We start from the raw sequence: 24,749 nt of genomic DNA, 5'->3' as shown, positions 1-24,749 counted from the left end.
TACAGTGCTCAGAGTTGTTCTCCAGATAAATATCAAGGGGTTTATAAAGGATTAGAAAAGTGGGTGTGTATGTGAATGTGTGACATGTTTCTGGTGGGGTCTGCTAGAGGTGACAGGTGTGAACTGCCATTGATAGTGGAGGGAGGATGGATGGGCAAGAGGCGTGTTGAAAAGGGCCGGAACACTGCTGAAGGGAGACACACTTATGTGGATTGCCGGGGCACGGTCTGCTTCAGGGGAGCCTAAGGACACTGGGTCTGGGGAGGCCATGTGAACAATGGCCCCTGTGTGGAAGATACCTTTGAAGTGATATGATATGGCATGGCATTTATAACGTGCATACACACAAGTCTTTCAAGGCGCAACGAGGCAAGGGGGGGACAGAGGGAAGACAGAGACAACGATCCTACTAGGTCAGGTGACTGAGATCGCGCAAGTGCAGCAGAGGGGGAAAAGTGCAGGGGGGGGAAAGGGGAGGGGGCAGTGCAGTACATAGGATAACAGTAAGTAGATAAATAAAGACAATAAATAGAAGTGCAGCCAGCTGGTGACCAGGGCAAGGGTAAGTGCAGACATCCAGTATCAAGTGCTAGTAGGGATTCTAGGGATACAGAAACAGTCCCCAGATCCAAGGGAAGATAGAGGGGACAGTCCAGGTGTGCAACTGGAGGGGAGGGAACCTGGGCCCGAGTACATGGTGTTTGGCACCTCAGCGTTTCCACCCTGCCGGCCCCCTTGGGAGTGCAGGGTCACAGGTTCGAACTGCCATTGATAGTTGAGGGGGGATGGATGGAAAAGAGGCGTGCAGAAAAGGGCCGGAACACTTCTGAAGGAAGGCACACTTATGTGGATTGCAGGGGAGCGGTCTGCTTCAGGGGAGCCTGTAGACACTGGGTCTTGGGAGGCCATGTGAACAATGGCCCCTGTGCGGAAGATACATTTGAAGTATACATAGTGTTTGGCACCTTGGCCGTTTATAATGGAGGGGGGATGGATTGTCGTAGACGAGGTGAGCCTAACAGGGAACCAACCATTCTTTCATGTCCCTCATAAACAAGTGAGCGTGTCCTCGATTCACTGATAAATTGAAACAACTATTCATAAAAGCTCTTTTGTATTTTACTTTGTTTCTGATGATGATGGTACAAGTATGCTACAAATGAACAAGTTACTTCTTACCTTGTAACGTTCTTTCGACGGGATGTTCCTCCGACGTATTCCTCATCTTAGATATATCCTTCCAGCTCTGCTGGCCTCGGAAACTTTTTTCTCCAGAGGGCGCTGCGCGTCGACGTCCCTCGAGTCGATGTCCTTCGACAGCCGCCGTATCGACGCTCGACGTCATCCTGCCTATAAAGGCCGCGCGCAGCGTCCGTTGCTCAGTTCCGTTTTGTAGCCCACAGTATTACTGTCTGGACTAGACTAATCACCCTGAAGGAGCGTAAGCTGCAACAACAAGGGAAGTAGAACTGCGGGGATGGATGGGAGGGTCGATGAGGAATACGTCGGAGGAACATCCCGTCGAAAGAACGTTACAAGGTAAGAAGTAACTTGTTCTTCAAAGGGATTGTGTCCTCCGACGTATTCCTCATCTTAGATAGGCTCCCATAGCAGTATTCTATATTCGGAGGAGGGAGTACTGACTTCACGCTGTCTTCTATTGATGAATAGAATGCAGTACAGCCCTTCCAAACCTAGTCTCTTGACTAGAGGAGGAATCCAGATTGTAAAAACGTGTAAAGGTATGGACAGACGACCATGTAGCGGCCGCACATATATCTTTAATCGGCACGCCTCTTTTGAGGGCCGATGAAGGTGCAATACCTCTGGTCGAATGAGCCCTAAGGTTTTGAGGGGGCTCTTTCCCTGCCAGTTTATAACATTCCAGAATGGCTAGAATGATCCATCTGGAAATGGTCTGCTTAGTTATTGGTAACCCCAGCTTGTGACCTGCGTAACCTACAAACAGCTGGTCTGGCTGTTTTATCCTGGCTAGTTTACTAATGTAAAAACTTAAAACCCTCCTAGGGTCTAGTCTGTGTAACCTCTCTTCCTCTTTCCCCGGGTGAGGAGGAGGATAGAAAGATGGTAGGGTAATCTTCTGAGAAATATGGAATTCAGAAACTACCTTTGGGAGGAAATTAGGCTTCACTTGCAGGACAACTTTGTCTTTGTGAAAGATTGTATGAGGGGGTTTACAAGAAAGAGCTTGTAATTCGCTCACCCTTCTAGCAGATGTAAGTGCTATTAATAAAACAGTCTTAAGGGTAAGGAATCTTAACGAACAAGAATGGAGAGGTTCGAAAGGTGTACCCATCAGGAAAGTCAGTACTAAGTTTAAATCCCATAGGGGAACTTGGAATGGTCTTGGGGGATAAACATTGGTTAATCCCTTTAGAAACTGTATTACCAAGGGTAATTTGAAATAGGATGGTTCCTCCGCAGTACGCTTAAAGATAGATAGCGCTGCGAGATAGCCCTTAATGGTGCCAACTTGAAGGCCTGAATTTGCCAAATATAGTAGGAAGGACAAAACCATTGGTGTACCACATGAAAATGGGTCGATATTCTGTTCTCTACACCAGCTGCAAAATCTGTTCCAACGGCAGCGGTATAAAGACTTTGTTGCTGGCCTCCTTGCCGAAAGCAACACCTCCATAACATCATCAGGGAGGTCCCAATCCTTGTACCTCAGCCGTTCAGAAGCCAAGCGTGAAGGTTGAGGGTTTTGATGTCTGGATGGAGAACCTGACCTCCCTTCTGTGAGAGTAGGTTCTCTCTGAGCGGAAGTCGAATTGGAGGGCAGATGGACAAGTCTAGAAGGTCCGGGTACCACGTTCTCCTGGCCCAATCCGGGGCAATTAGGATCGTGGTTCGCCGGAATCTTCTCAACCTCCTGATCATTTGAGGAATGACAGGGACCGGTGGGAACGCGTACAGAAGCGGAAACTCCCAGTCCACCATGAACGCGTCTCCCAGAGCTCCTCTCGGAGGAAATTCCCTTGAGCAGAACAGGTCGCATTTCCTGTTTAGGCTGGTGGCGAACAGATCTACCTGAGGGGTTCCCCAAAGGGCGAAGATCTCTTGAAGGACTTCCTGAGCTAGCTCCCACTCGTGGGAGACTGTGTTCTGCCTGCTCAGAGCGTCCGCTGTCAAGTTCTTCTCTCCGGCTAGGTGAACTGCCGAGAGATTCCTTCTTGGATTGCCCAAAACCAGAGCTGCATCGCCTCTCTGCACAGGGGTAGTGATCCTACGCCTCCTCTTTTGTTGAGGTAGTGCATGGCCACCGTGTTGTCCGTCATTATCAGGACGTTCTTCCCTTGTACAGCTGGCAGGAAAGCCTTCAACGCAAGTCTGATGACTCTCAGCTCTAACAGGTTGATGTGTAGTCTGGACTCCGATGGAGACCAACGACCGCTGATGGTCAAGTCGTTGGCGTGGGCTCCCCACCCCGTGAGTGAGGCATCCGTGACTACTGTTATCTCCGGCCAGGGTTGCCAAAACTGTTCTCCTTTCAGAATGTTCTCCTGACAGGCCCACCACTGAAGGTCTCGAGCCACCCTGCCGGGAACCTGAAGATCTGTCATTCTCCCTGAGAATTGTGACCACTGAGTCCTCAGTGCCCACTGGAGGGATCTCATTCTCAGGCGAGCCTCTGGCACAAGGAAAATGCAGGATGCCATGAGGCCTAGCAACCTCAAAAAGTCGAAGGCTGGGAGACGTTGGGCATGTTGGAACTTGGTAACCATCTGTACACTATCTTGAGCCCTCACCTCTGGTGGCGAGGCTTTTCCCAGGGAAGTATCCAGGATCGCTCCTATGAACTGGAGTCTCTGCGATGGTATCATTTGAGACTTCTTTAAATTGAGGGAGAAGCCCAGTTTGTGAAGGGAGTAGCACACGTGATTTAGCTGGATCTGAGCTTGCTCCGGAGAAACAGCCCTGATCAGCCAATCGTCCAGGTAGGGGTAGACGTGAATCCCTTCCCTCCTTAGACTTGCAGCCACTACCGACATTAACTTGGTGAAGACCCTCGGGGCGGAGGTCAGCCCAAATGGCAGTACTCGAAATTGATAGTGAGAGTTGCCAATTGCGAACCTCAGGTATTTCCTGTGTTTGAGATGGATAGGCACATGGAAATAAGCATCCTGAAGGTCCAGAGATACCAACCAGTCCTGAAACTGAAGGGCCTGGAGGATCTGAGAAAGAGTGACCATCTTGAATTTGTCTTTTCCTGAGGAATTTGTTCAATTCTCGCAAGTCCAAGATGGGTCTCAGCCCTCCGTCTTTCTTCGGAATGAGAAAGTAAGGGGAATACCAGCCCTTGTTCCTCTCCGCTACAGGTACCGGTTCTATGGCACCTTTCTCTAGCAGGTCCAAAATTTCCTGCAAGAGGAGCGGATCTGGAGCTTTCTGAGAGCTGATCCCCGGTGGATGACTCTGAGGTATACTTAGGAAAGGCAGGCAGTAACCTTGGGCGACTGTTTCCAATGCCCAAGCATCTGACGTGATAGCCTGCCATACCGTCAGATGTTGAGTCAACCTGCCTCCTACAGGTGTCCTGTGAGGGGAGTCCTCAGAGTGGTTTTGGGGCGACTGATGCAGATGGTAAAGAGGCACCTGCTGTTGCTGCGGCTTTAGAATATCTACCCCGTCCACCTCGGGTAGTTCTTCTTTGACCCCTTTGAGCCGGTCGTCCTCTACCTCTTCCGAATGCGGAGTAGAAGCAAAAGGACTTGCCCCTCGCAGAGGTTCCCGTGGGACAAAAGGAGTCTGACGGATTGCAGCTCCTAGGGATTTTGCTGCTGCTTTTGAAGTTTGCAGTTTCTCTAAACTGTCATCCGCCTTTTTCCCGAACAAAGAAGAGCCATCAAATGGCATGTTCAAGAGCCTGGCTTGCACATCTGGGGCAAAACCCGACTTTCTCAACCAAGCGAACCTCCTGGTTGATGTACTTGCCGCCATTGCTCTGCTGATACTGTCAGCCGAATCAATGCCCGTCTGGAGGGATTCGCACATAGCGTCTTTACCGTCTTGTATAATATTCAGGAACGCATCCCTTTCTTCTCCCTCCGGAATGCAGTCAGCCGCTGTAGAAGCACACTCCCAAAGTGTATGGCTGAACCTAGCAAGAGTGCAAGTAGCATTAACAGACTTTAACGCCATGCTACATGCTGAAAAGACTTTCTTTGCCATAGCATCATATTTTTTATCGTCCCTGTCCTGTGGGACTGTAGGATAAGCCGTCTTGACATCGGTAGAGGATGCTGCTTGTACCACCAGACTTTCTGGGGATGGATGTTTAGACAAGAACTCTGGGTCTGTGGAAGATACCCTGTACTTTGCAGACAGTTTTTTATTTACTGCTGGTATTACATCTGGGGTTTCCCAGTTTGTCATGATCTTTCTCTGAAGAGCTTTATGAAAGGGCACCACTGGATCCTCTTGTGGGCCTTTGTCAAGAATATCCGTGAGGTCATCTTGCTGGAAAGATTGTGAAGGTGTAGACCACCCCATGAACTCTGTAATCCTGGCCATTAAGGCACTGTAGGGGGTTTCAGCATGCTCCCCCGGGTCTGGCTTAGCAAAATCCACCTCAGGGGAAGTGTCTAACCCACTTGCCTCATGTAAAGAATCATGAAGATCCTTTAATCTGCGCTCTTCAGAGGAAAATTCCTCTCTAACTGGGGTTACAGGTCCCTGTAACTCAAATGTGTCTTGTTCAGACAAATCACCCTCTTCTAAAATTGAGGATATAGTTCTCAATTGTTCTGAACTCATAAAGGGAGTAAATCCCATTTCCAAGGCAGAGGGTGCCGAACTTGTCATTATTGGCCTCAAGAACGTCGATGTCGTCGACGTCGAAGGCTTCGAGCGTGGTGTCGAAAACAGAGGTCGAGGCCTCGAGGACCTCGACAGAATTGGAATTCTACTCGACAATATCGACGCCATCGACATCGAGGGCCTGGGGATCGTCACTGGATGTGTGGTCACCGTGACTTTTCTCGGCGTCGAGGCCGGCGTCGAGTCGACAGACCCGTGTGTCGAAGGTCCCTTCGACAACGGCGTCGAAGACATCGACCTCGACGGAACCTTCGTCGACGGCATCGACGGAACCTTCGAGGAAGGTTTGGAGGTCATAGTCCTACTCGAGGGTTCGAGACGCGCTCGAGAGGTTTCTTTCGCCGGGTACTGTGACTCGCAGCGTTTTTGACCTTCGGGTCTTTCGACCAGAGCATCGCTCTCGGCAGTCTTCGAGGGGGTCGAGGCCGCTTTCTCGAAGACGGTCATCATATTTTTCCTGAATTCCTCCCATTCAGCCCGGGAACTATGTTTCGTGGGGCAAGGGATTCTTTTTGGCGAAACAGAGGAAGACGGAGAAGGGGATCTTCGACGTCTCCTCTTCGAGTGCTTCGATCTCGAGGAGTGATGAGACCCACTCCGAGACCTGGAGCGTGAATGGTGACGAGGAGACGAATGTCTCGACTTCGTCGACGAAGAAGCTTTAAAAGTCTTACCTTTCTCCAGCTTCCCCCTATGCTCCTTCAGGGCCTTAGCTGTCATGGACATACAGTCCTCGCACTCCGAACAATGGTGTTCGGCTCCCAAGCACCACAGACAATTTCTGTGCGGATCGGTCAACGACATCTTTTTCCCACAATCTCGACATTTTTTGAAGCCGGATCGAGGAGTTGTCGGTTCCGACGAGGAAGCCATCGAGTACGGATCGAATAACTCAAGGTAAATAGGTATTTATCTGACTAAGAACTGAGCAACGGTATTCCGAGGCACCGAGTAGCGCGGAAAAACGGAACTGAGCAACGGACGCTGCACGCGGCCTTTATAGGCAGGATGACGTCGAGCGTCGATACGGCGGCTGTCGAAGGACATCGACTCGAGGGACGTCGACGCGCAGCGCCCTCTGGAGAAAAAATTTTCCGAGGCCAGCAGAGCTGGAAGGATATATCTAAGATGAGGAATATGTCAGAGGACACAATCCCTTCGAATGTATATTTCGGGTTGCAGCACAGTCTGGGAAAATCCCCTGTACTGTCCGTTGTCATTGGGGAATTTGGCGCGAATGGCTCCAACGACACAGGAGGGAACGCGAAATCCAAGCCTGCCATAAAGCCACCATGTAAATAAACGGTAGGCCACCAGTTTGTACCACCTGTGGAAGAGAAACACACATACTGTATTTAAATGAACCGGATAAGTGTACAAATCTCACTTGAAAATGCACCTTGTATACTATGGCATAATTGCCCGTACAAATGTTACTTCATGGATCAATCAACTTGGGCTTTGAAGTGTAGACACATTACAAAAGTGAACACCCATGCAAACCATAACGTTTGGGGCACAGAGAAATATTGTTTCTTAGTTGAACATGAAAGACCCAAGATGAGCACTCTGATTTCCCCAAAGTGCGAGAAATGTATTCAATGGGCAGACTACATTCATTTGGTAGTGATAGACCATATAGGAGGCAAATCTGAAATGTTAGTGGCCTCAGTGGTCAAGGGCGAACTATTGTGCGAAGTTTGTGCATAAGCACCATCATAATCCTCAACACGGACCTTGTGAGGCAGGCTGCCATCAAGTCATGCAGCTCGGAAATGCATAGCGGTGGTGTGTCTTCTTCCGATATGTAGGCCAAGCATCCAGAGTTTTCTCGGCAACAGCAGTTCTCCTCCTCGGCTGGCATGACCTTGCACCGACTGCAGGTTTCACCAGGTGGAAACGTCTTCCATGCGACTAGGCTCTGGATCCATTGAATCCTCTTCCCAACTGTCGTCCGATGCCCCATTGTTTCCGCATCTTTCTCTAGCAAGTAATTCCGCCTCAGAATACTCCAGCTCGTACTGGTAGGGCTGTATTTTTGCCATTATACAACAAAATTGAAATCAATAGTAATGCTAGTAGAAGTATCTGTCTGCAGGGGCTGCATGCAACGAAGATAGCTGAACACAGCAGAAATAAGTCACAGGCTATACAAAAATAAATAGTGAGACGATTGAAAATGCAACTCGGATATTGTCTGATGAGAAGCGGTCTGTTTATACTTATGGAGGCAAGAGGCGTCCTGCAATTTCCATGGAGACACGTCATTAGCTGGCGCACAGAGAACGTTGACACGAGACATGCATTTGCATTGTGAAATGGGCCGTACGTGTCTAGTGATGTCAACTTCAGGGGTGGGTGATATGATTTAGTGCAGCATGGGGCACTTGAACTTAGGGCGATCGTTCCACGGATAAGATTAGCACAAGATGGCCACACCCCGCTCGTTGATTTTGCATGTGTAAAAGTGCAGAAAACTGAAGTAGGGTGCAAAGGATTTTTTTTTTTAACGATCGATCACAGTTTGCTTAAAACCACATGCCCGAACGCTCGGGACAATAACATTTTTGAGTGCACTATTTCTTTAAACCCAGAAGGCACTTTTCCTTATGGGGGTGTTTTTCTGGTGTTTACCGGATTTACCTGGAAATGGGAAAGACTATGAATAGTGCAGAAGAGGGCAGGATGTTCAACTATGAAGGGCAGACTGCGGAGGAAAACTATCTGTTTCACTAAATAATTCTTTATTCAATTATTCATTATTATTATAATAAGAGCCGCCATAGCTGGCTATATAAAAATGTTGGACAAACATATGTATAGCAAAACAATACACAATTAATACAATTTCTTCAGTTAAATTTTACCATACTATACATACATCTAGATAGACAATCATAAAATGCAATGTGAAAAAGTGTATTCGATCTAATCATACACTTCACCACAAACCAACCCTGCGTATGTGTGATTGAGTGCACTTCATGCGATCTAAATAGATACATTAATACAAAAATACAATTTGTCGGGGGGCGTGGCCTGGAGCCGACTCGTCTGGAATGGCTTCCTGAGTTCTCCCGTCTGGCCCAATGCGCCTTTTTACAAAACTCCCGGTTCCAGCCTCCGTTTTTCCCTGGGATTGAAGCCACCGGTGGGGGAACCTCCCAGGCACCCACCGACCGAGTAGGTCCCGGTTTCGCTCCGAAACGGCCGAGGGAGACCTTCCAACAGTCCCAGGACCCACCCGGCGGTAAAATGGCCGCCACAACAGTGAGAGCCAGAGCCTACCCAGGAGGGGGCGGAACGAACACTGAAGCCCTGTCGATCGGCTCCTGTCTATGGTGAGCCGGTGCCCGCTTGCTCGTCGCCTGCCGTGGTGCCACTCTGCCTCCGGACCCACCCCCTATGAAGCGCGGCCCGAACCAGAGTTGCGCTCAAAAACACGAAGACTTTAACCCTGAGCTGATCCTCCCCCTTCACCTGCCGGGACGCCATCCGCTCGCCCGAGGCCCGCGCCCTGGGACGGAGTGGAGCGGAGCCGAGGACCTGCACACGCCCAACCACAGGCACCCTCCAAGCTCCCAACATTGCCAGCGGAACTCGACTTGATCAAGCCCCGCACCTACCTGCTCCCGCTCGACCGTTGGCCGGGACACAAACTTTGGACAGCTCTCTCCTCTGGGGCCCGGAACCAAACAGCGCCGCTCACCAGCCGATCTCCACACATCCAGCTATTCCCCTCACCGCCGGAGCCGATTCTCTGCGGCGCTTCCCGCCTGGCATAGATCCACAGCGCCAGCACCCCCAAGCCCGGCGCCTACCCTGAGGTCCCCAGCTCACCGCAGCACCGCAGCAACGGGGCCCCCGTGCCCGGAACCAAACAGCGCCGCCCACCAGCCGGCCTCCACACACCAAGCTTCTCCCCTCGCCTCCGGAGCGCGAGTGCATGCCAGGGAGGGGTCGCCTCCTGGTCCTCCCCGTCAATTCCACCGAGGCCCTGACTCCCAACTCGCCGCAGCGCCTCCCGCCTGGCCTGGACCCGCACCCCCTGCGGCTCCGGCACCTCCAAGACCGGCACCTACCTTGAAGTCCCCCGCCAGGACCCGCTCATCGCAGCACCGCAGCAACGGGGCCCTGCCCCCCCACCTAACCTCCGGAACACGCCTGGGATCGTCTCCCCCCAGCCACCACAGCAATCACTCCCAGGTTAACGGCCTCCTGCTCCCCACGGTACCGGCCCCCACGTCCGGACCATCATTTTACAGCCCTGCTGGGGCTGGCCCCCCCCAGCAACTCCGCAAGAGGCCCATGACCGCAAGCATCTACTGCAACTGCACAGCATCCCAGCACCGGAGCCAGGAGGTGAGGAGTCGGGGGGAGTGTGGGAAATCAATCCAATCGCACCGGGGGGAGGCAAAAAGAAGCTCCCCGGACCCGCAGGCCTTACTCTTCGTTTATTGCGCCCCTGCATCTCCGGAATCCCTCCGATCCCGGCGCTTCCTCCCCACCGCCTCAAACTCGGGGTCCCGACCCCAATATCGCCCGGAAAACACTGAGCCTCAGCACCTCACTAACTCAGAGGCAACATCACGCTCCTCAATTCCCCACGACAATGTCTAAAAGCGGGAAGGCACCTAAACAATCGGACATTATTACCCTCATGGCGTCGGCCGCCACCGAAAAAGCTAAGAAAGTCGATCCACCGGAGGACACCATGAAAAATAACGCTGCACCAGCCGCAGAAACAGACCCCACTTCGCCCCAAGCTGCTACCAAAGCGGACCTACAGGACCTATTGGCAGCCCTAACCAGGGAAATCCAAAAAAGTTCTGAGGAAATCACCAAGAAAATAAACACACTTGACAAAAGAATGGGGGAAGTGGAACACCGGACCGCCGAAATCGAAGCCGAAGTCTGTGACCAAAGATTCGAAGATGAACATAACAAGGACCGGATAGCTGCCCTCGAAGCAAGATGTAACATCCTGGAGACAAAACAGGAGGATTTGGAAAATCGATCAAGGAGGAACAACATCAGAGTCCGAGGCATTCCGACCACTATTCCGGAACCAGACCTGAAAGCCTACATATCAGATCTCTTCCGATTTATTATCACCCTCCCAGATGCTTCCCCCCTAGAACTGGACCGGGTGCACAGAACTACTCCAAGGAGAACTTCCACTCTCCCCCCGGATGTTTTGGCTAGAATACACTTCTTCCAGGTAAAAGAGGACATTATGCGTGAAGCAAGGCAAATGAGACAGATCACCTTCAGAGGGTCTACGATCTACCTGTATCAAGACCTGGCGAACACAACACTCCTGAAGCGGAAAGCAATGCGACCCCTGACAACCTGGCTACAAGAGAAGAAAATCCCATATCATTGGGGTTTTCCCACTTCAGTGAAATTCAAATGGGACGGAACGCAGAGACAAATACAATCATTGAGAGAGGCGGAGAAACTCATGGGCATAAGCAGAGACGACCCCAGCACAGTGCCAGAAGAACCAGCTCACCCTCCCCGAGACGACTCCCCAGGAGGGTCGTGGTCCAAGTCCAACAGACGGCGCAGACTCAGAGGCCCCCGGAAAAAAGACGGCGACAGGGGCTGAGCACACAGCGGCATCCCTCCAATCCAGAAAGCAACGGCGGCCTTAAGCAAAGGTCCCCTAAAAACCAAATAAAGCATTGAATTCCTCTGATAGCATCGCAAACAACTCAGGTGCTCACACACAGAGATAGGTCCTTCGACGAGCTTGCACCCGGTTCACCTTGACGGCCCGGTTGGCCACAACGAGCGCATTGGTGCCACAAGTTCCCCAGTGGCAATAGGTAGAAGTTTCACCTACCAGTTCAACGGTGGAAAAGAAATAAAAGATACGAGAAAAGTTAGGAAATTTACAAGAATGCTTCACGCAGCACGGTTATACTCCGTCCCCAGAGCCATTCAAAGACTTCGCAACACAACATGCAACAACATACGAAATCAAGCCCACAACTCACTCCAATCAACAGGTCGCACTCAAATCCCTCAGAGCAGCCCAGGGATAATTCCCACGATGCTTCCTCGACGCCTCGCCGCCAATCATGACTAACATAAGTGAGTTAAGATTTCTCTCCTGGAATATTCAGGGGATGAACTCCCCAAGAAAACGCAGATCGGTGGAACACCGCCTGGGACAACTGGCCGGAGACATTGTCCTACTGCAGGAAACACACCTACTCGCAGAGGATGAACGCCGCATAAAATTCAAGAGATACAAACAATTCTTCTTCGCCACTTCTGGCTCAAAGAAAAGGGGAGTGGCAATCCTGCTCAGCGACAAAATTCCTCTCCTCAACATCACAATAAAAAGAGACCCAGAAGGCCGTTACCTACTTCTCAAAGGCATCTTCGAAGAACTTCCCATCACGTTAGCATCAATTTACGGCCCCAACTCCGCCCAAAGCAAGTTCTTAAACGACATTTTACCAACAATCTTATCCTTCCGTGAAGGCCACCTATTCATCGGCGGCGATTTCAACACCATCCCCAACCCAGTGCTAGACAAATCTCTTCCCGCCACGAACAACGACTACACCCAGGCCCTCGCCTTACTTAAACTGTTCAGAGAAACAGAGACAGTAGATGCATGGAGAATACAAAACGACACCACAAGAGATTATACACATTTCTCCAACGTTCATAAGGGATACTCAAGAATAGACCTAATTTTAATCCCTGGCATCCTCGTCCCCTGCGTCGCCAACACAGATATCCACACACGTATGATCTCTGACCACTCCCCGATATCTGTAAATATAGCCATCTCAGGCCAGAAAACCCCCCCACAAAGGTACTGGAAACTGAATGACTCACTCCTCCTTGACATGAGTATAAGGGCCGAAGTCGAGGACTCATTGATAAAATACTTTGAAGAGAACACGACACAAACATCCCCCATCAGCACAATCTGGGATGCAATGAAGGCGGTAGTCAGGGGCGTATTAATAGGGGCCGGAGCGGAACAGCGAAGAATTTCAAACATAGCCTCCTCCAAATTAGAAAAGGAAGTAGCCCTCCATGAGTCACAGCTAAAAAAACAATACTCAAGGAAAACCGAGCGAGCCCTAAGGAAGGCAAAGACAGCCTTGGAAATGCACTGCGCCGACCGAACAGCCAAATCCCTAGCGTACACAAAACAATTTTATTACGCCAAAGGAAACAAAGCTAATAGAATATTAGTACAGAAGCTAAGAGCGCTCCGGAATCGGAACAACATACTCAAACTACGAGGGGAAAATGGAAAACTGCTCTTCGCCCAATCGGAGAAAATAAGAGAACTACTGAGATACCATACTTCCATAATGTCCAGCGTTCCGCTAAATCTAAAAGACGTTCCAGGATACTTAACCACTTTACCCCCCCGCAACACTGCCCTCCTGGAGCACTTGGAGGCCCCTATTAGAACAGAAGAAATTATCGAAGCCATCAAAACTCTCAAACCCTCCGCACCAGGCCCAGACGGCCTAACCGCAACCTTCTACAAAAGATTCGTCAGAGTCCTAGCGCCACATCTTTGCTCCTTATTCAACTCCTTCCTTTCTACGAAAACCGTCACCAAATCCATGGCCGAATCAATCACGATCCTGCTGCACAAACCCGGAAAAGACCCCGAATTGCCAGATTCCTACCGGCCCATATCGCTACTGAACAATGACGGGAAGATCTTTGCCAAAGTGCTAGCCAGAAGACTGGGCCCAACTCTCCCAAACCTAATCGACTGCGACCAAACAGGATTCATCCCTGGCAGAGGGATCCACAACAACATTCAGCGAGTACTAGACCTAATTGAAGGGGCTCATAAATCCAAAACAAAAATGGCTGTAATTTCACTAGATGCCCACAAAGCCTTTGACCAAGTGGACTGGGGATACATGCACGCAGTCCTCCAACGACTTGGCTTCGGCCCTAACTTCACAGCATGGGTCATGTCCAACTATCAAATCCCCACCACACAACTCCAAGTTAACGGCTCGAGATCCGACCACATCCGTATCACTAGAGGCACCAGACAGGGCTGCCCGCTCTCGCCCTTGGTCTTCGCCCTATCCATGGAGCCCTTCGCTGCCAGAATCAGACGAAGCGAAATCATAAAAGGCATTCAGGTGGGAAACCGCGAGTACAAAATTGCACTCTACGCTGACGACGTGATGCTTACGATGACGGACCTCCCAACCTCCCTGGGGGCCCTATGGAAAGAAATTAAGTCATTCGGCACCATGTCAGGATTTAAAGTCAACCTAACAAAATCTTCAGCACTCCCCATCAATCTATCTCAACTAGACGAGGCCGAGCTCGCCCCCCTCTCACCAATTCCCTGGGCCAAAGACGCCATAGAATACCTCGGAGTACAGATCACCGGAAACCCAGCACGCCTATACACAAAAAACATCCCACAATTACTAAGGACACTGCACAATGATCTCAAAAGATGGAAACAACAAGAAATCTCATGGTTCGGTCGAATCTCAGCCGTGAAAATGAACCTAATACCCAGATCGTTATACCAATGTGCCTCCCTACCACTGCAAATCCCACCCCCGGCCATACGAGCACTACAGAAGAAACTAATGGAATTTGTCTGGGGTGGGAAAAGGCCCAGGATCAACAAACGAATCATGACAAAAAGCAAACCCCTAGGTGGTATGGGAGTCCCTGACCTGGCCAGATACTCGCTAGCGGCTCAATTATCCCATGCCTTCGCCTGGGTGCAAGAAGCAGACCCACCATTATGGCGCCAAATCGAGGAATCCTGGTGCCCGGTCCCACTGCGGGATCTCCCACATCTGCCAACACTTAAACCACAACCCAACTCAGGACCATTGTCGGCCACGACCACAACAACCCTGTGCTGGAAAACCGCAGCGCGGAAATGGGGACTTCGCAGCTACCTGGGACCCATGTCTCCCATTTGGAACAACCCAGACTTCTCCCCTGGTAACCCACCTCGAGACTTCCACGCATGGATAGCAGGGGGCCTGGCAAAAACCAGCGACTTCATGGAAGAGGGCTCCCCCATCACCTTCGAGAGGTGTAAAACGAAATTCGGAGTGGGTGAACGGGAAAGATTCCGATACTCGCAAATCAAGCATTGGTTGTCCCACAGAGGGACTCGGGACAAATGCTCGAGAGAGCCAACAGCCCTGGAACTCACGCTAACATCCCCGACCAACAAAGGTAGAATCTCCACCATATACCGACTCCTCGACAGATCGGACCCAGCAAAGAAAGAAAGATATATGACGGAGTGGGAAAAAGATATTGGCCGGGAAATAACAGTAGAGAGTTGGGAGCAAATTTGGACCAGACTACATAAAAGCTCGCAATGTGTCACGAACAAAGAAGGAGGCTATAAGCTGTGCTTCAGATACTACATCACCCCCACACAAATCAATAAAGCCAACCCGGAGTTTCCCGCTGCATGCTGGCGAGGCTGCCAATCCCCCGGCTCCCTCTACCACTTAGTATGGACATGCCCAAAGGCAGAAATATATTGGAAAGAGGTGCTGAAGCACATAAAGGAAATAACCGGCCTCTCAATCCCATGGGACCCAGGCATCATCCTTCTGGGCGAATCCGGCGACGGAGCATTCCCAATCACAGGCCATATCGCCCGCCTCTGCAACCATCTACTACTGGCCGCGAAGATCGCAATGGCTCGCTTATGGAAAGACAAAGGGGGCCCCTCAATTGCCCTATGGTGGGCCAAATGCTGGGAGATCGCTGTATCGGAGAAAATCACTGCAATACGCTCCGACTCCTTAAATAGAACCCTAAACATATGGGACCCCTTCCTTGACTATGCGTCCAAATACCCAACCCTCACCAGGAGGCCGCCACTCACCAGATGGCTCCAATGCAGTCCTCTCTACTGATCCCCGTCCAGTCCCCGAACAATCCAGAAATTAGAAGAATAATCACCCAGATCTCGCCCGCCCAACCGCCGCATTCAGGATCCACCCTCTCTCTCCTCCACCATATGACTCGAAATAGACTACAAAAGCACTAATTAACGCTCATATTGACCTGTACTGCGTTGTTGCATGTAATGTACTATCTTGTAAAAATCAATAAATTGTTGTTGAAAAAAAAAAATACAATTTGTCAACATCCTTGGACCAAAGTTCTCAGGGTATGACACAATCTTTCAATTGACGTGAAAATCAGAATCATAACAAATGTAAGACAACAGAAAGGTCTACTAGGCGAGACAGCTCAACCACTGTCTTCACTAGAGTGCGCTTCTAGGAGGAATAAACCAGTATTCCCTCGTCCTAGTTTCAAGAACTGGTTTTCTTTAGGACAGCTGTATCCATTTTCCCACAGAAATGTTTTTGAGGGGGTAAGGTAAATCTACACCTTGAGGCTTTTCTTTATATCCATAGAAGAACCATCTGTTTTCACAAGGAATTATCTTGGTCTCCAATTTTTTTATGTATTTTTATGTATTCTCCCTTCTTCTGCACCCAGCCTTCTTTCAGAATGGTAATGTGGCTCCCCGGCAAGCCCCCAATTTCGAGGAAATCCTTACAGCCGACTTTCCTGCTTCAGGGTTGAAATCCTTTCTCCTCTTGTAGGCTGAATGCTGCGGGCCCTACCCACTGTTCAGTGATGACTCAGCCAGAGGCTAGACTCGTGGAGTCACGGCCAACTGCTGCGGTCCCAGGGACTGACCGGCATCCTCCCCGGGCTCCTCCAGTGGCGCGAGCGCCTCCTCCCACCGAGACAGCAGCTGTGCTCCAGCACTGGCCCACTCCAAACCCAGCTAGCGAAGAGGGAAGGATGAACATTGTGTAATAGTTTTGTTCTTACAAAGGAAATGCAAAAGTATTGTGACAATACACCAAGTATAGTCACTTCTCCCCACAGAACAGCCCTTTTCCATGAGGCTAGGTAGGTGCGGCTGCTGCCCAATAATCCCCTTAAGGGTGGTTTAATAAGAGAGGACATCATGGGGCTGGACTCCCCTTCTGGGGACAAAGACGATCACCTAGTGTACAGCCAGTTGAACGACACACCTGACCCTCCCAAACCCACTCCACCTTCCATTCCAAGCCACTTCCTTGAGAGTAGACCAATGTATTACTTGGGATACAAGAAACATAGAAAATACCAGGACAAAGAAGAGCACAGGAGACATGAAGATTACTGACTGTGCTAGTACTGGTACGAGGTGGCATAGAGATCCAGGTGTCAAAAGAAACAGGGGACTTTGACAATCTGCCAGGGCGAGACTGGTAACATTGTATAAAAAGAGATGAAGTACTAAAGAACTTGTCAAGCCTAGCAAGGAGAAGCAGCAGAGGCGGAGACTCTCCCATGAGGGTTTTTTGAAACTGGACGGCAGACCCGAGGATCAGAAAAATGGAGGACACCTGCGAGCAGCTGAGAGAGTCCTCTTGGGGTCTTACTGGAACGGACACAGGCACGAGAGGGAGGAGAAGCAGAGCCGATCAGCGCTGCATGCAGAGACGCTGCAGTACAGCGGGAGCAGAGGAGAGCAGCCTGAAGAGCCAGAGAGCCGGACCTCAGTCCCAGGAAGCCCTGGTGACGAACCAAAGCCCTAGTGAAGGTAATGGGTGATACGGGAGACCCAGAGGGCACACGAGGGTGGAGGAAGGGCAGACTCAGGTGATTCTCCCTCGGCTCACGTGCAGTGACATGGCTGTTGGGCCTAAGAGGGGTCAGCTGCATGTCCAAACTAATCTGTCCTAACGCCAGTCAAATGGACATCCAAGGGAATCTTCCTCGTAGCAGTGGCAGAGAGAAGTCCACTGAAACCCAGAGAAGGATTTGGGACTTCGCCTATACCGGGAGAGAGTGGCAAAATAAACGGTGAGTTTGGAAGATAGGGAAAAGAACTCTCAAACACCAGGAGAATGGAGCCATTCTCCTGGTGAAGAGACTAAAGCCTTTTGAATATACTCAAGAGACACCAGGGGAAAGGAGTCATTCCCCCAGGCTTTGTTGTGAACAATATTGGTGTGTGCAGACCAATACCAACAGAAGGGAGTCATTCTCCTGGTCCAGAAAGTTGTTTTGTACAAGGTTTGCTGTAACTACAAGCAAAGGGAAGGAAGTCAATTCCCCCTGGCAACCAGAGAACATTTTTGTGAACACCACCCGAATACCAGTAGAAGGGAGTCATTCTGCTGGGGAAGGAACTTCCTGTTGGATTATATTTTGTAGTTGGAAGGGAGAGAAGTAAGTTGTGGCACAGGACGGTGGAGTTTGATTTTGACCAACATTCTGACAGATGCTTTAGTATTACTTTAAGGCAGGGAAACCCCACTTTGAAAATAGGGACAGTTAGGGTTTCGTTTTACTATAAATAAAAGTGTATAGCAACCATCATACCATTCTTGTGTCAGCTTCCTTCTTTGACACACTTACAGTATACATAACGAGCAATGCAACTGTTTGACTAATAAAACACTGTTCTGTGTTTTATTAGTCAACTTCTTACGTGTATTGCAGCTATTGATTTGCGATCATGACTGGGGGTTGGGGGATGTGGGAAGAGGGGTGGGTGGAGGGATATTGTACAAGTTAAAAGTAATTTAGAGGTTTACAGCTTATTGGTGTTGCTAGTTTAAACAGTGCTAGCCCATAATAAGGATTATTTGCTTGTTAAACCGGAATTATAAATAAAGAAGTTAAAACAATAAACCGAGTATATACAGTACATTCCAACACCTAAGCCATTACAATGAATATATATTTGTTGCAATGGCTCAGGTGTTCGAACTTATTGTCAAGTGATCAGATCATATATTTGTTCACTCTCGCAAGGCCCAATAGTATGGAAACACTTGCAGGGCATATAAAAATGAACAAGAAGCAAACCCTCACCAGCAAAGATTTCACAGACCGCATGAAATGGTAACTGGAAGAGAATGGTGTTGCCAATGAACTTCAAGATATAATTCAAGAGATGCAGCTTTTAATACTTCATATGTTAAAGTACTAACCATTCTGCTGGAAATTATCACCAAGGCAAGCTTTTTGCCCTTTTCAGTCATCAAAGTCACTATGGTTACTAGTCTTTGCAAGCAGCTTTATATTTATGTTGATGCAGACAATTTTGCTAAAACATTCAAAAATGGTGGTACAAGAGAAAGCTTACTTTGTCATAGAGGCTTCCGTTGACATCTGCCCCATATATTGGCGCTACAAATGTTAAATTCTTCCAATACTTGCGTTCCAAATCTTCGTAATCCATGTATCTCGGGGTACAATACCTACAAATATAAAAGGTAGATTTGTAAAATTATGAACTAGAAACAGACCTGGGAAACCAAGCAATAAGGAAAAGACACAAATCTATCCAAACAAGAGTACACCACTAAGGGAAACCTGAACAGATTCGCACAAAACTGTCTGCATTGTTAGGTGCAGGACCACATGAAACTTGGTGTGATAAAATGATTACTGCTCTGCAGGAGTACAGAGATGTGTATTGGCTAAGCGGCCTACTCCTTCCTACACTTCTATTAAACCAGCAGTGATCCCAATCAAAGGTGAAACAAGCAGAGACCGAAAGGTATACCTCCTTAGCCTCGTTTTGTAGCACAGGCAGGGGCATGCTATATCTTCAGGAGAGGTGTGAGATGAAAATAGTAGCAAACCCAACAACTTTACTACAATGGTAAAAAATAAAGGAATATCAAATCAAAGTTCTATAAATATAGGCTTAATTAACCAACAACATGCAAGCAAATTAAGAACCTACCAGGTTTACAAAACTGAGGGGAGTGGAGAACATTTAGCTCCTGCTTGTAGACTAGAAGAGCCTAGTTTGCTTGGAACCAACAGCTACCAGGAGCTACATTTGGTTCCCCAGGCCATCTGATGCCAAACAAACACAGCAATGTGAATTTTACTCTATGCATTTGGGACAATCTAAACGAGCATTAAGACACACCTATATCACATTTAAATCATAAGGGGTCATAGAAAATAAGCAAAATGTAAAGTTTGCATCGTAAGTGACCCCCCCCCTCTAAGGGACAAGGACTCACGTTCCCATGAGGAACGCCCTATGGCAGCAAAACAATCTGCATACATGGACTGCCTGTAAACATCAGTAACATGGTTTACATTATATTGGCTTCAGGCAATGCTGGGCATAGCACGCCACCTGGAGAGAGACGTAATGCTGTGTGGGATACAGAACAGCCTGTAAAAGGAACGAGTGAATCGTGCAAGAAGAGAGGCAAGCATTTGCAGGGGAAGCCCTCCGCCGTACACACGCACGCATTGGAGGGGCAGAGCAGTGTGTAGCCACGGAGCCAGCATCAACCTTCTATGAAGAGAACGCTGAACGAGGACGCCGGTGGCCCGGCATCGTACACTGTAGAGCAAGTAAGGTACGGATGAGATCCACAGGATTGCTCTGACTGGTTACGGAGTTGGACGATCACGGTGGGTGACCAGTCAGGGACCAGTCTAAAGACGCAGAGACCGGAACACGCTGTGCCAAGTGCTGCAAGCTAACAGATCGAGGAGGGTGAGTCTGCAAGAGAAGCGAGATACCAAAGGCAGAGACTAGACAAAGCGAATGCGTCCCAATGCCGAGCCCGTTGAATCAACCCATGCTAACTGAAGGTACCCGGGGGATTCTGTGAAGGAGGAGGCTACGGGGACTGTGTGAACTTTACCAAAGGTACTGAAATATTGAGGCTGAATCAGAAAAGAAAGCAGGAGGCCCTGTATTACGAGAGGCCAAAATAGTTGGCTAATGTAATCTGTAATGAGTAATGGAATTCTTTGATCACAAGTTATAAAACTCAAAGACATTTGAAGCAAAAACCTGAGGAAAGGCCCCAAGAAGTGGGATATCAAGTAAAGGAAAAGGGTATGAGATACCTCAACAGAGAGGCAGAGAAAACCTCAGAAGTGAAAAGATTTAAGTTGCTAAGAAGATAGGGAAAAGACTATCGGCATAAGGAGTGCATGAGAGAGACTAGAGGGTCTCACAGGTTCCCTGGGAGCAAAGATTTAAGGACATATTAAGAGCTAAAGAAGATCATGAGTAAAGGTTACTGCACCCAGATTAATAAAATACAGACTTTATACCACATTTTGGAACTGTTGTACCCTGGAAACCCTGAGAGAAAGACGAGGCCTGGCTAAAGGGAAGCTACCTTATTTAGTTGTTAGTTCTAAGTGTAAGGGCCAGATAGTATTAGATTGTTGGACGGAGGACATTTTATTTTGGACTTCCGATGACTAGCAAGCACTTTTAGTTTGTTTGGTTAGGCAGTGAAAACCCCACAGCAATAGGGTGAGATAGGCCTTTTTGTCAGATAAAGAATATGCAAACGTCCAACTTGCGTCCGACTCCTTCTGGTTTTGACACAACTAGCTCTTGGTTCCCGAGTGGTAATATCTGCTCACTTTAATGTCAAGGAGCTGCTTTTAGTTCATGCTTTTCTAATCTTAATTTCGATTCCTGACCAACCATTGAAAAAGAAACAATGCAGAATTTTGTGAAAGGGCACTCTTGGTAAATGAGCAGGGGTAGCCAATTTCTTAGTTGGCACAACGTCAATGTTCAGGATTATAAGAAGGCTTATAAAAAGATTATAAGAAAGCGGCTTAAAAGTCAGAATAGTCCCAAAAATGGACCAGGGTGAGGTTCGTCATGGAGCGGCTGTGCAGAGTCTAATGATGCTGTGTTGTTCTGAAGTGGCATCAGCTTGTGGGTCAAAGGCGCTGGAGATGACGGGTCGACTGCGCTGCAAACGCTGACCGCTTCACGTGCAGAGAAGCTGAGATGGGCCATATGTGGTGAGTGAGCTCAGCTGGCTTGACACAGAGTCCGGATAATGCAGTGTCGTTGAATAGAAGCCCAAAGAAGCTGGTGACCAGGTGGCAGTGTAGAGTTAGGACAACTATAAGACTTAGCAGGTCTTGGATGGGGAGATGATGGAGCCTAAGCAAGCCTACTCCGAGACCCAGAGACAGTTGAGCGTCAAGGTCAAGGATGAATCTGGTGGTTTCTGTGCAGCAGCTTGGATGCCACTGAAGGTGCCCAAATCGGAGTTGAGGCGGTTCCGATATGCAGGATGAGCGAGGGGTATTTCCTTGGTTCTGCAGTTGCTGGTAGTCCCAATCCAGGGCCTTCACAACAAGGCAAGTCCTTTGGTTGCACTCCCACCCCAGGGAGCTTAGATGGCATCTGAAGGGGATCTTCACCTCTAGTGACAAGGAGTTTAATTTCAGTGCAGCCAGAAGAGAGGCCTTGATCCAGCAACAGTCAACCCCACTGTTCCATGGGGATGGTTAAGGGACAGAGCATTCCTCTGTCTTGGATGCCTTTTGTCTTCCCCTCTATGGAAGAGGGTTTTGGAATGAACGGCACTCTGAACAGCAAACCAAAAGTGCATCCTTCTCTGGATGCTCTAAAGATGAATCAAATAATTAAGGGGGTTCTCCTCTCCTTTTAAACGCAAACTGTAACAGGGGAGTGGTCTAAAGCAAACTACTGTAGTAAGGGGTCCAATCCCTGTTGTAACAAGAGCCCCTTATCATATTGCATCACACGCAGCACACCTTTCTGTTACAGATGGCCTCATGAACACACCAACACTTAAAGATAGCTCAAGGGTGTTTATCTTGTAATATTCAGAGGACTCTCCAAGTGCCAGGCTTCTATCCAATCTGGATATGGGCATTCTCTGCCTAAGCCGGATGTCCATCCACCCTAGGATGGTCACTACAGATTTGTAACACCTACTGTCTAAAACCTGTCTAACAATGTGTGATGGCCTAAATCCAGCCACCTTATCCGAGACTCCCTCAGGGAACAATCTAGGTGGGTCCCTGCTCCAAAATTCCAGACATGACTTAGGTGGGATTTTGGTGCCATGCAGACACTCAAGCCCCAATTGCTCTTACCCTTACATGCCCAACTACTCCTCTTCCCTAGGTCTTGCTATTAATCTCCCTTTTCCCCTCCTCTACCCACCTGGTCTTTCACTATCTGACATTTGCCCTTATACCCCCTCTGATTTTACTTTCTACTGTTCGCCTCCACTCTTCAAGCTTACGCCCACTACTCTCTCTACAACCTCTTATTATCCACCCTCTACACCACTACGCCATAACTACTCTCTCCAAACTGCTATGTTCCCCTCAACTATTCTAACTACTTTTCCTCCTCTCCAATGTACTACACACCACACTATTACTCCAAAAACCTCAGTACCACTCTCTCCCACCAACCAATACCTCACCTTGCACACTTCAATGAATCATCTCTACGCTCCTCTGCTCAATCCTTACCCCAGCTGGTCTCGTGGTCCTCCTGCTCCTCCAATGACCGTACACTCTGCTGCTTCCTGTCCTCACCTTTTATCCAACTACTTCCTCCCCCCCATCGGCTCTCTCCCTCAACTGGTTCTCCAGGCTGACCAAAGGCAGTTTTTTAGCCTAGGAGGTATTACAGACAGGCAAAGAGCAAAGATTCAAAAGGCGTTCTGCCGGTCCGGGTCCTCTCCTTGTGGGGGATTCGGTAGAAGCAGTCCATGCGCTCGCCTTGTTGTTTCTTCTGGAGTGTGTCACGTAGCAGCATACTTTGTCCTTGCTGCTGCGCGGTTCATTCTGCCTCTTGACTGTTCATCTTGGTTTCTCTCTGGGTACTCGCTGACTGGTTCATTGCTGTTGTTGAGGTTGCAGGCCCTGCAACACAAAGAGAACGGCACTGGCCAGAATGGTGCTGTGCAGGTATGGTGTGATCAATGCTGCATGCCAGATTTAGAAGTGTGAGTATTTTATTCCCTCTTTTTTAAAGTTTGGAGTAAAATGATCTTTTAGGGAGTAAAAATGTAAGTCCAATTCCCAATGAGAGTAATTTATATGCAGCTAAAAATATGTTTTAACTGGAAAACGGAAATGTTTTTGTAATAATTCTTTGCACCTAGCTATTCATGCACATAAAAGGATGCAGGTTTACTTCTTGCCATCAGGCTGTAATAATAATTGTTGTGTCTGTGGTACTATGTGCCCTACTGGTCCAAACATATCCATGGAGCTTTGTGGGTGAAAGCAATTTTTTGTTGCAAGTATTTTTACTCCCCATTTACATTTTTTGGGAGTATTTTCCTATTTATTTAGAGTAAAAGTGGCCGATGCACCCTTTATCTTTAGTGCTGGGCATGATAAACAGTACATACATCAATACTAGCCAAGTCAGGCCTCATCAGTGAGGTGAACCTGTGCCTCTCTAAGCACAGTAAGCAAGGGCCGAAACACGTGTCTTCGGTTGCTGTAGGTACTCTGGTTCAGAGGAGAATTGTCTAGCATTTCGGTGCTGGACTGCCCATGTGGATGGGACCAGACTGATAGGCAAATGGATATTTCTCTGTGAAACGTACAGTGATCTAAAACATGGTTGTAGACCCTCCCGAGTGGGCACCTTCCCAGAGAACAGGGTATTTGGCCGTGTTTGTTCTCGATAGAGGAGTTACCAGACCTTTCTTCGACTTGAATAATACTTTATGGTAATACTGAATTCTGGAATACTGGTAGATAAGGAAATTATGCAAAAGGGCCAGCAATTCCTGCCTCGAGCCATTCTGTTGCTAGGAGAGCAGTGAGATGGACCTCTAGGTTTCGTTGCTTCATTCCAAAGTGATCCTTACTTCAAATCCCCATCCAGGTTTCAAAATTAAGGTTCGATGAGCAGGAGCTACAACGACTCCTGTGTGTCAGGCATCACCCAGTAAAAAAAGAGCTACTGCTTAGAAGCCAGGAGCTGTGCTTAGTGCACAGTGCACTACAAATGCAACTTCCACACGAGATGCACATTTTAATGTTTTGGCCATTATGTATGATCGTTTATGATTGAATGTGACATA

At 48.7% G+C, this 24,749-nt stretch overlaps 1 protein-coding gene across 5 annotated transcripts in view; it reads right to left on the bottom strand.

Annotated features, from left to right (window-relative positions):
- Nucleotides 1-24,749, bottom strand: part of KDM4C (lysine demethylase 4C) — a 3,084,728-nt gene that overhangs the window by 2,753,852 nt on the left and 306,127 nt on the right. For all 5 annotated transcript variants that reach the window (XM_069625930.1, XM_069625928.1, XM_069625929.1 and 2 more), the window contains one exon: nt 19,013-19,127. In XM_069625930.1, the coding sequence (XP_069482031.1) occupies nt 19,013-19,127 (115 nt within the window). The remainder of the gene's footprint in view (nt 1-19,012; nt 19,128-24,749) is intronic.

This window comes from Ambystoma mexicanum, chromosome 6p (genome assembly GCF_040938575.1).
Source record: "Ambystoma mexicanum isolate Mex_15411 chromosome 6p, UKY_AmexF1_1, whole genome shotgun sequence".
Lineage (NCBI taxonomy): Eukaryota > Metazoa > Chordata > Amphibia > Caudata > Ambystomatidae > Ambystoma > Ambystoma mexicanum.
This window is presented reverse-complemented; position numbering and strand designations above follow the sequence as displayed.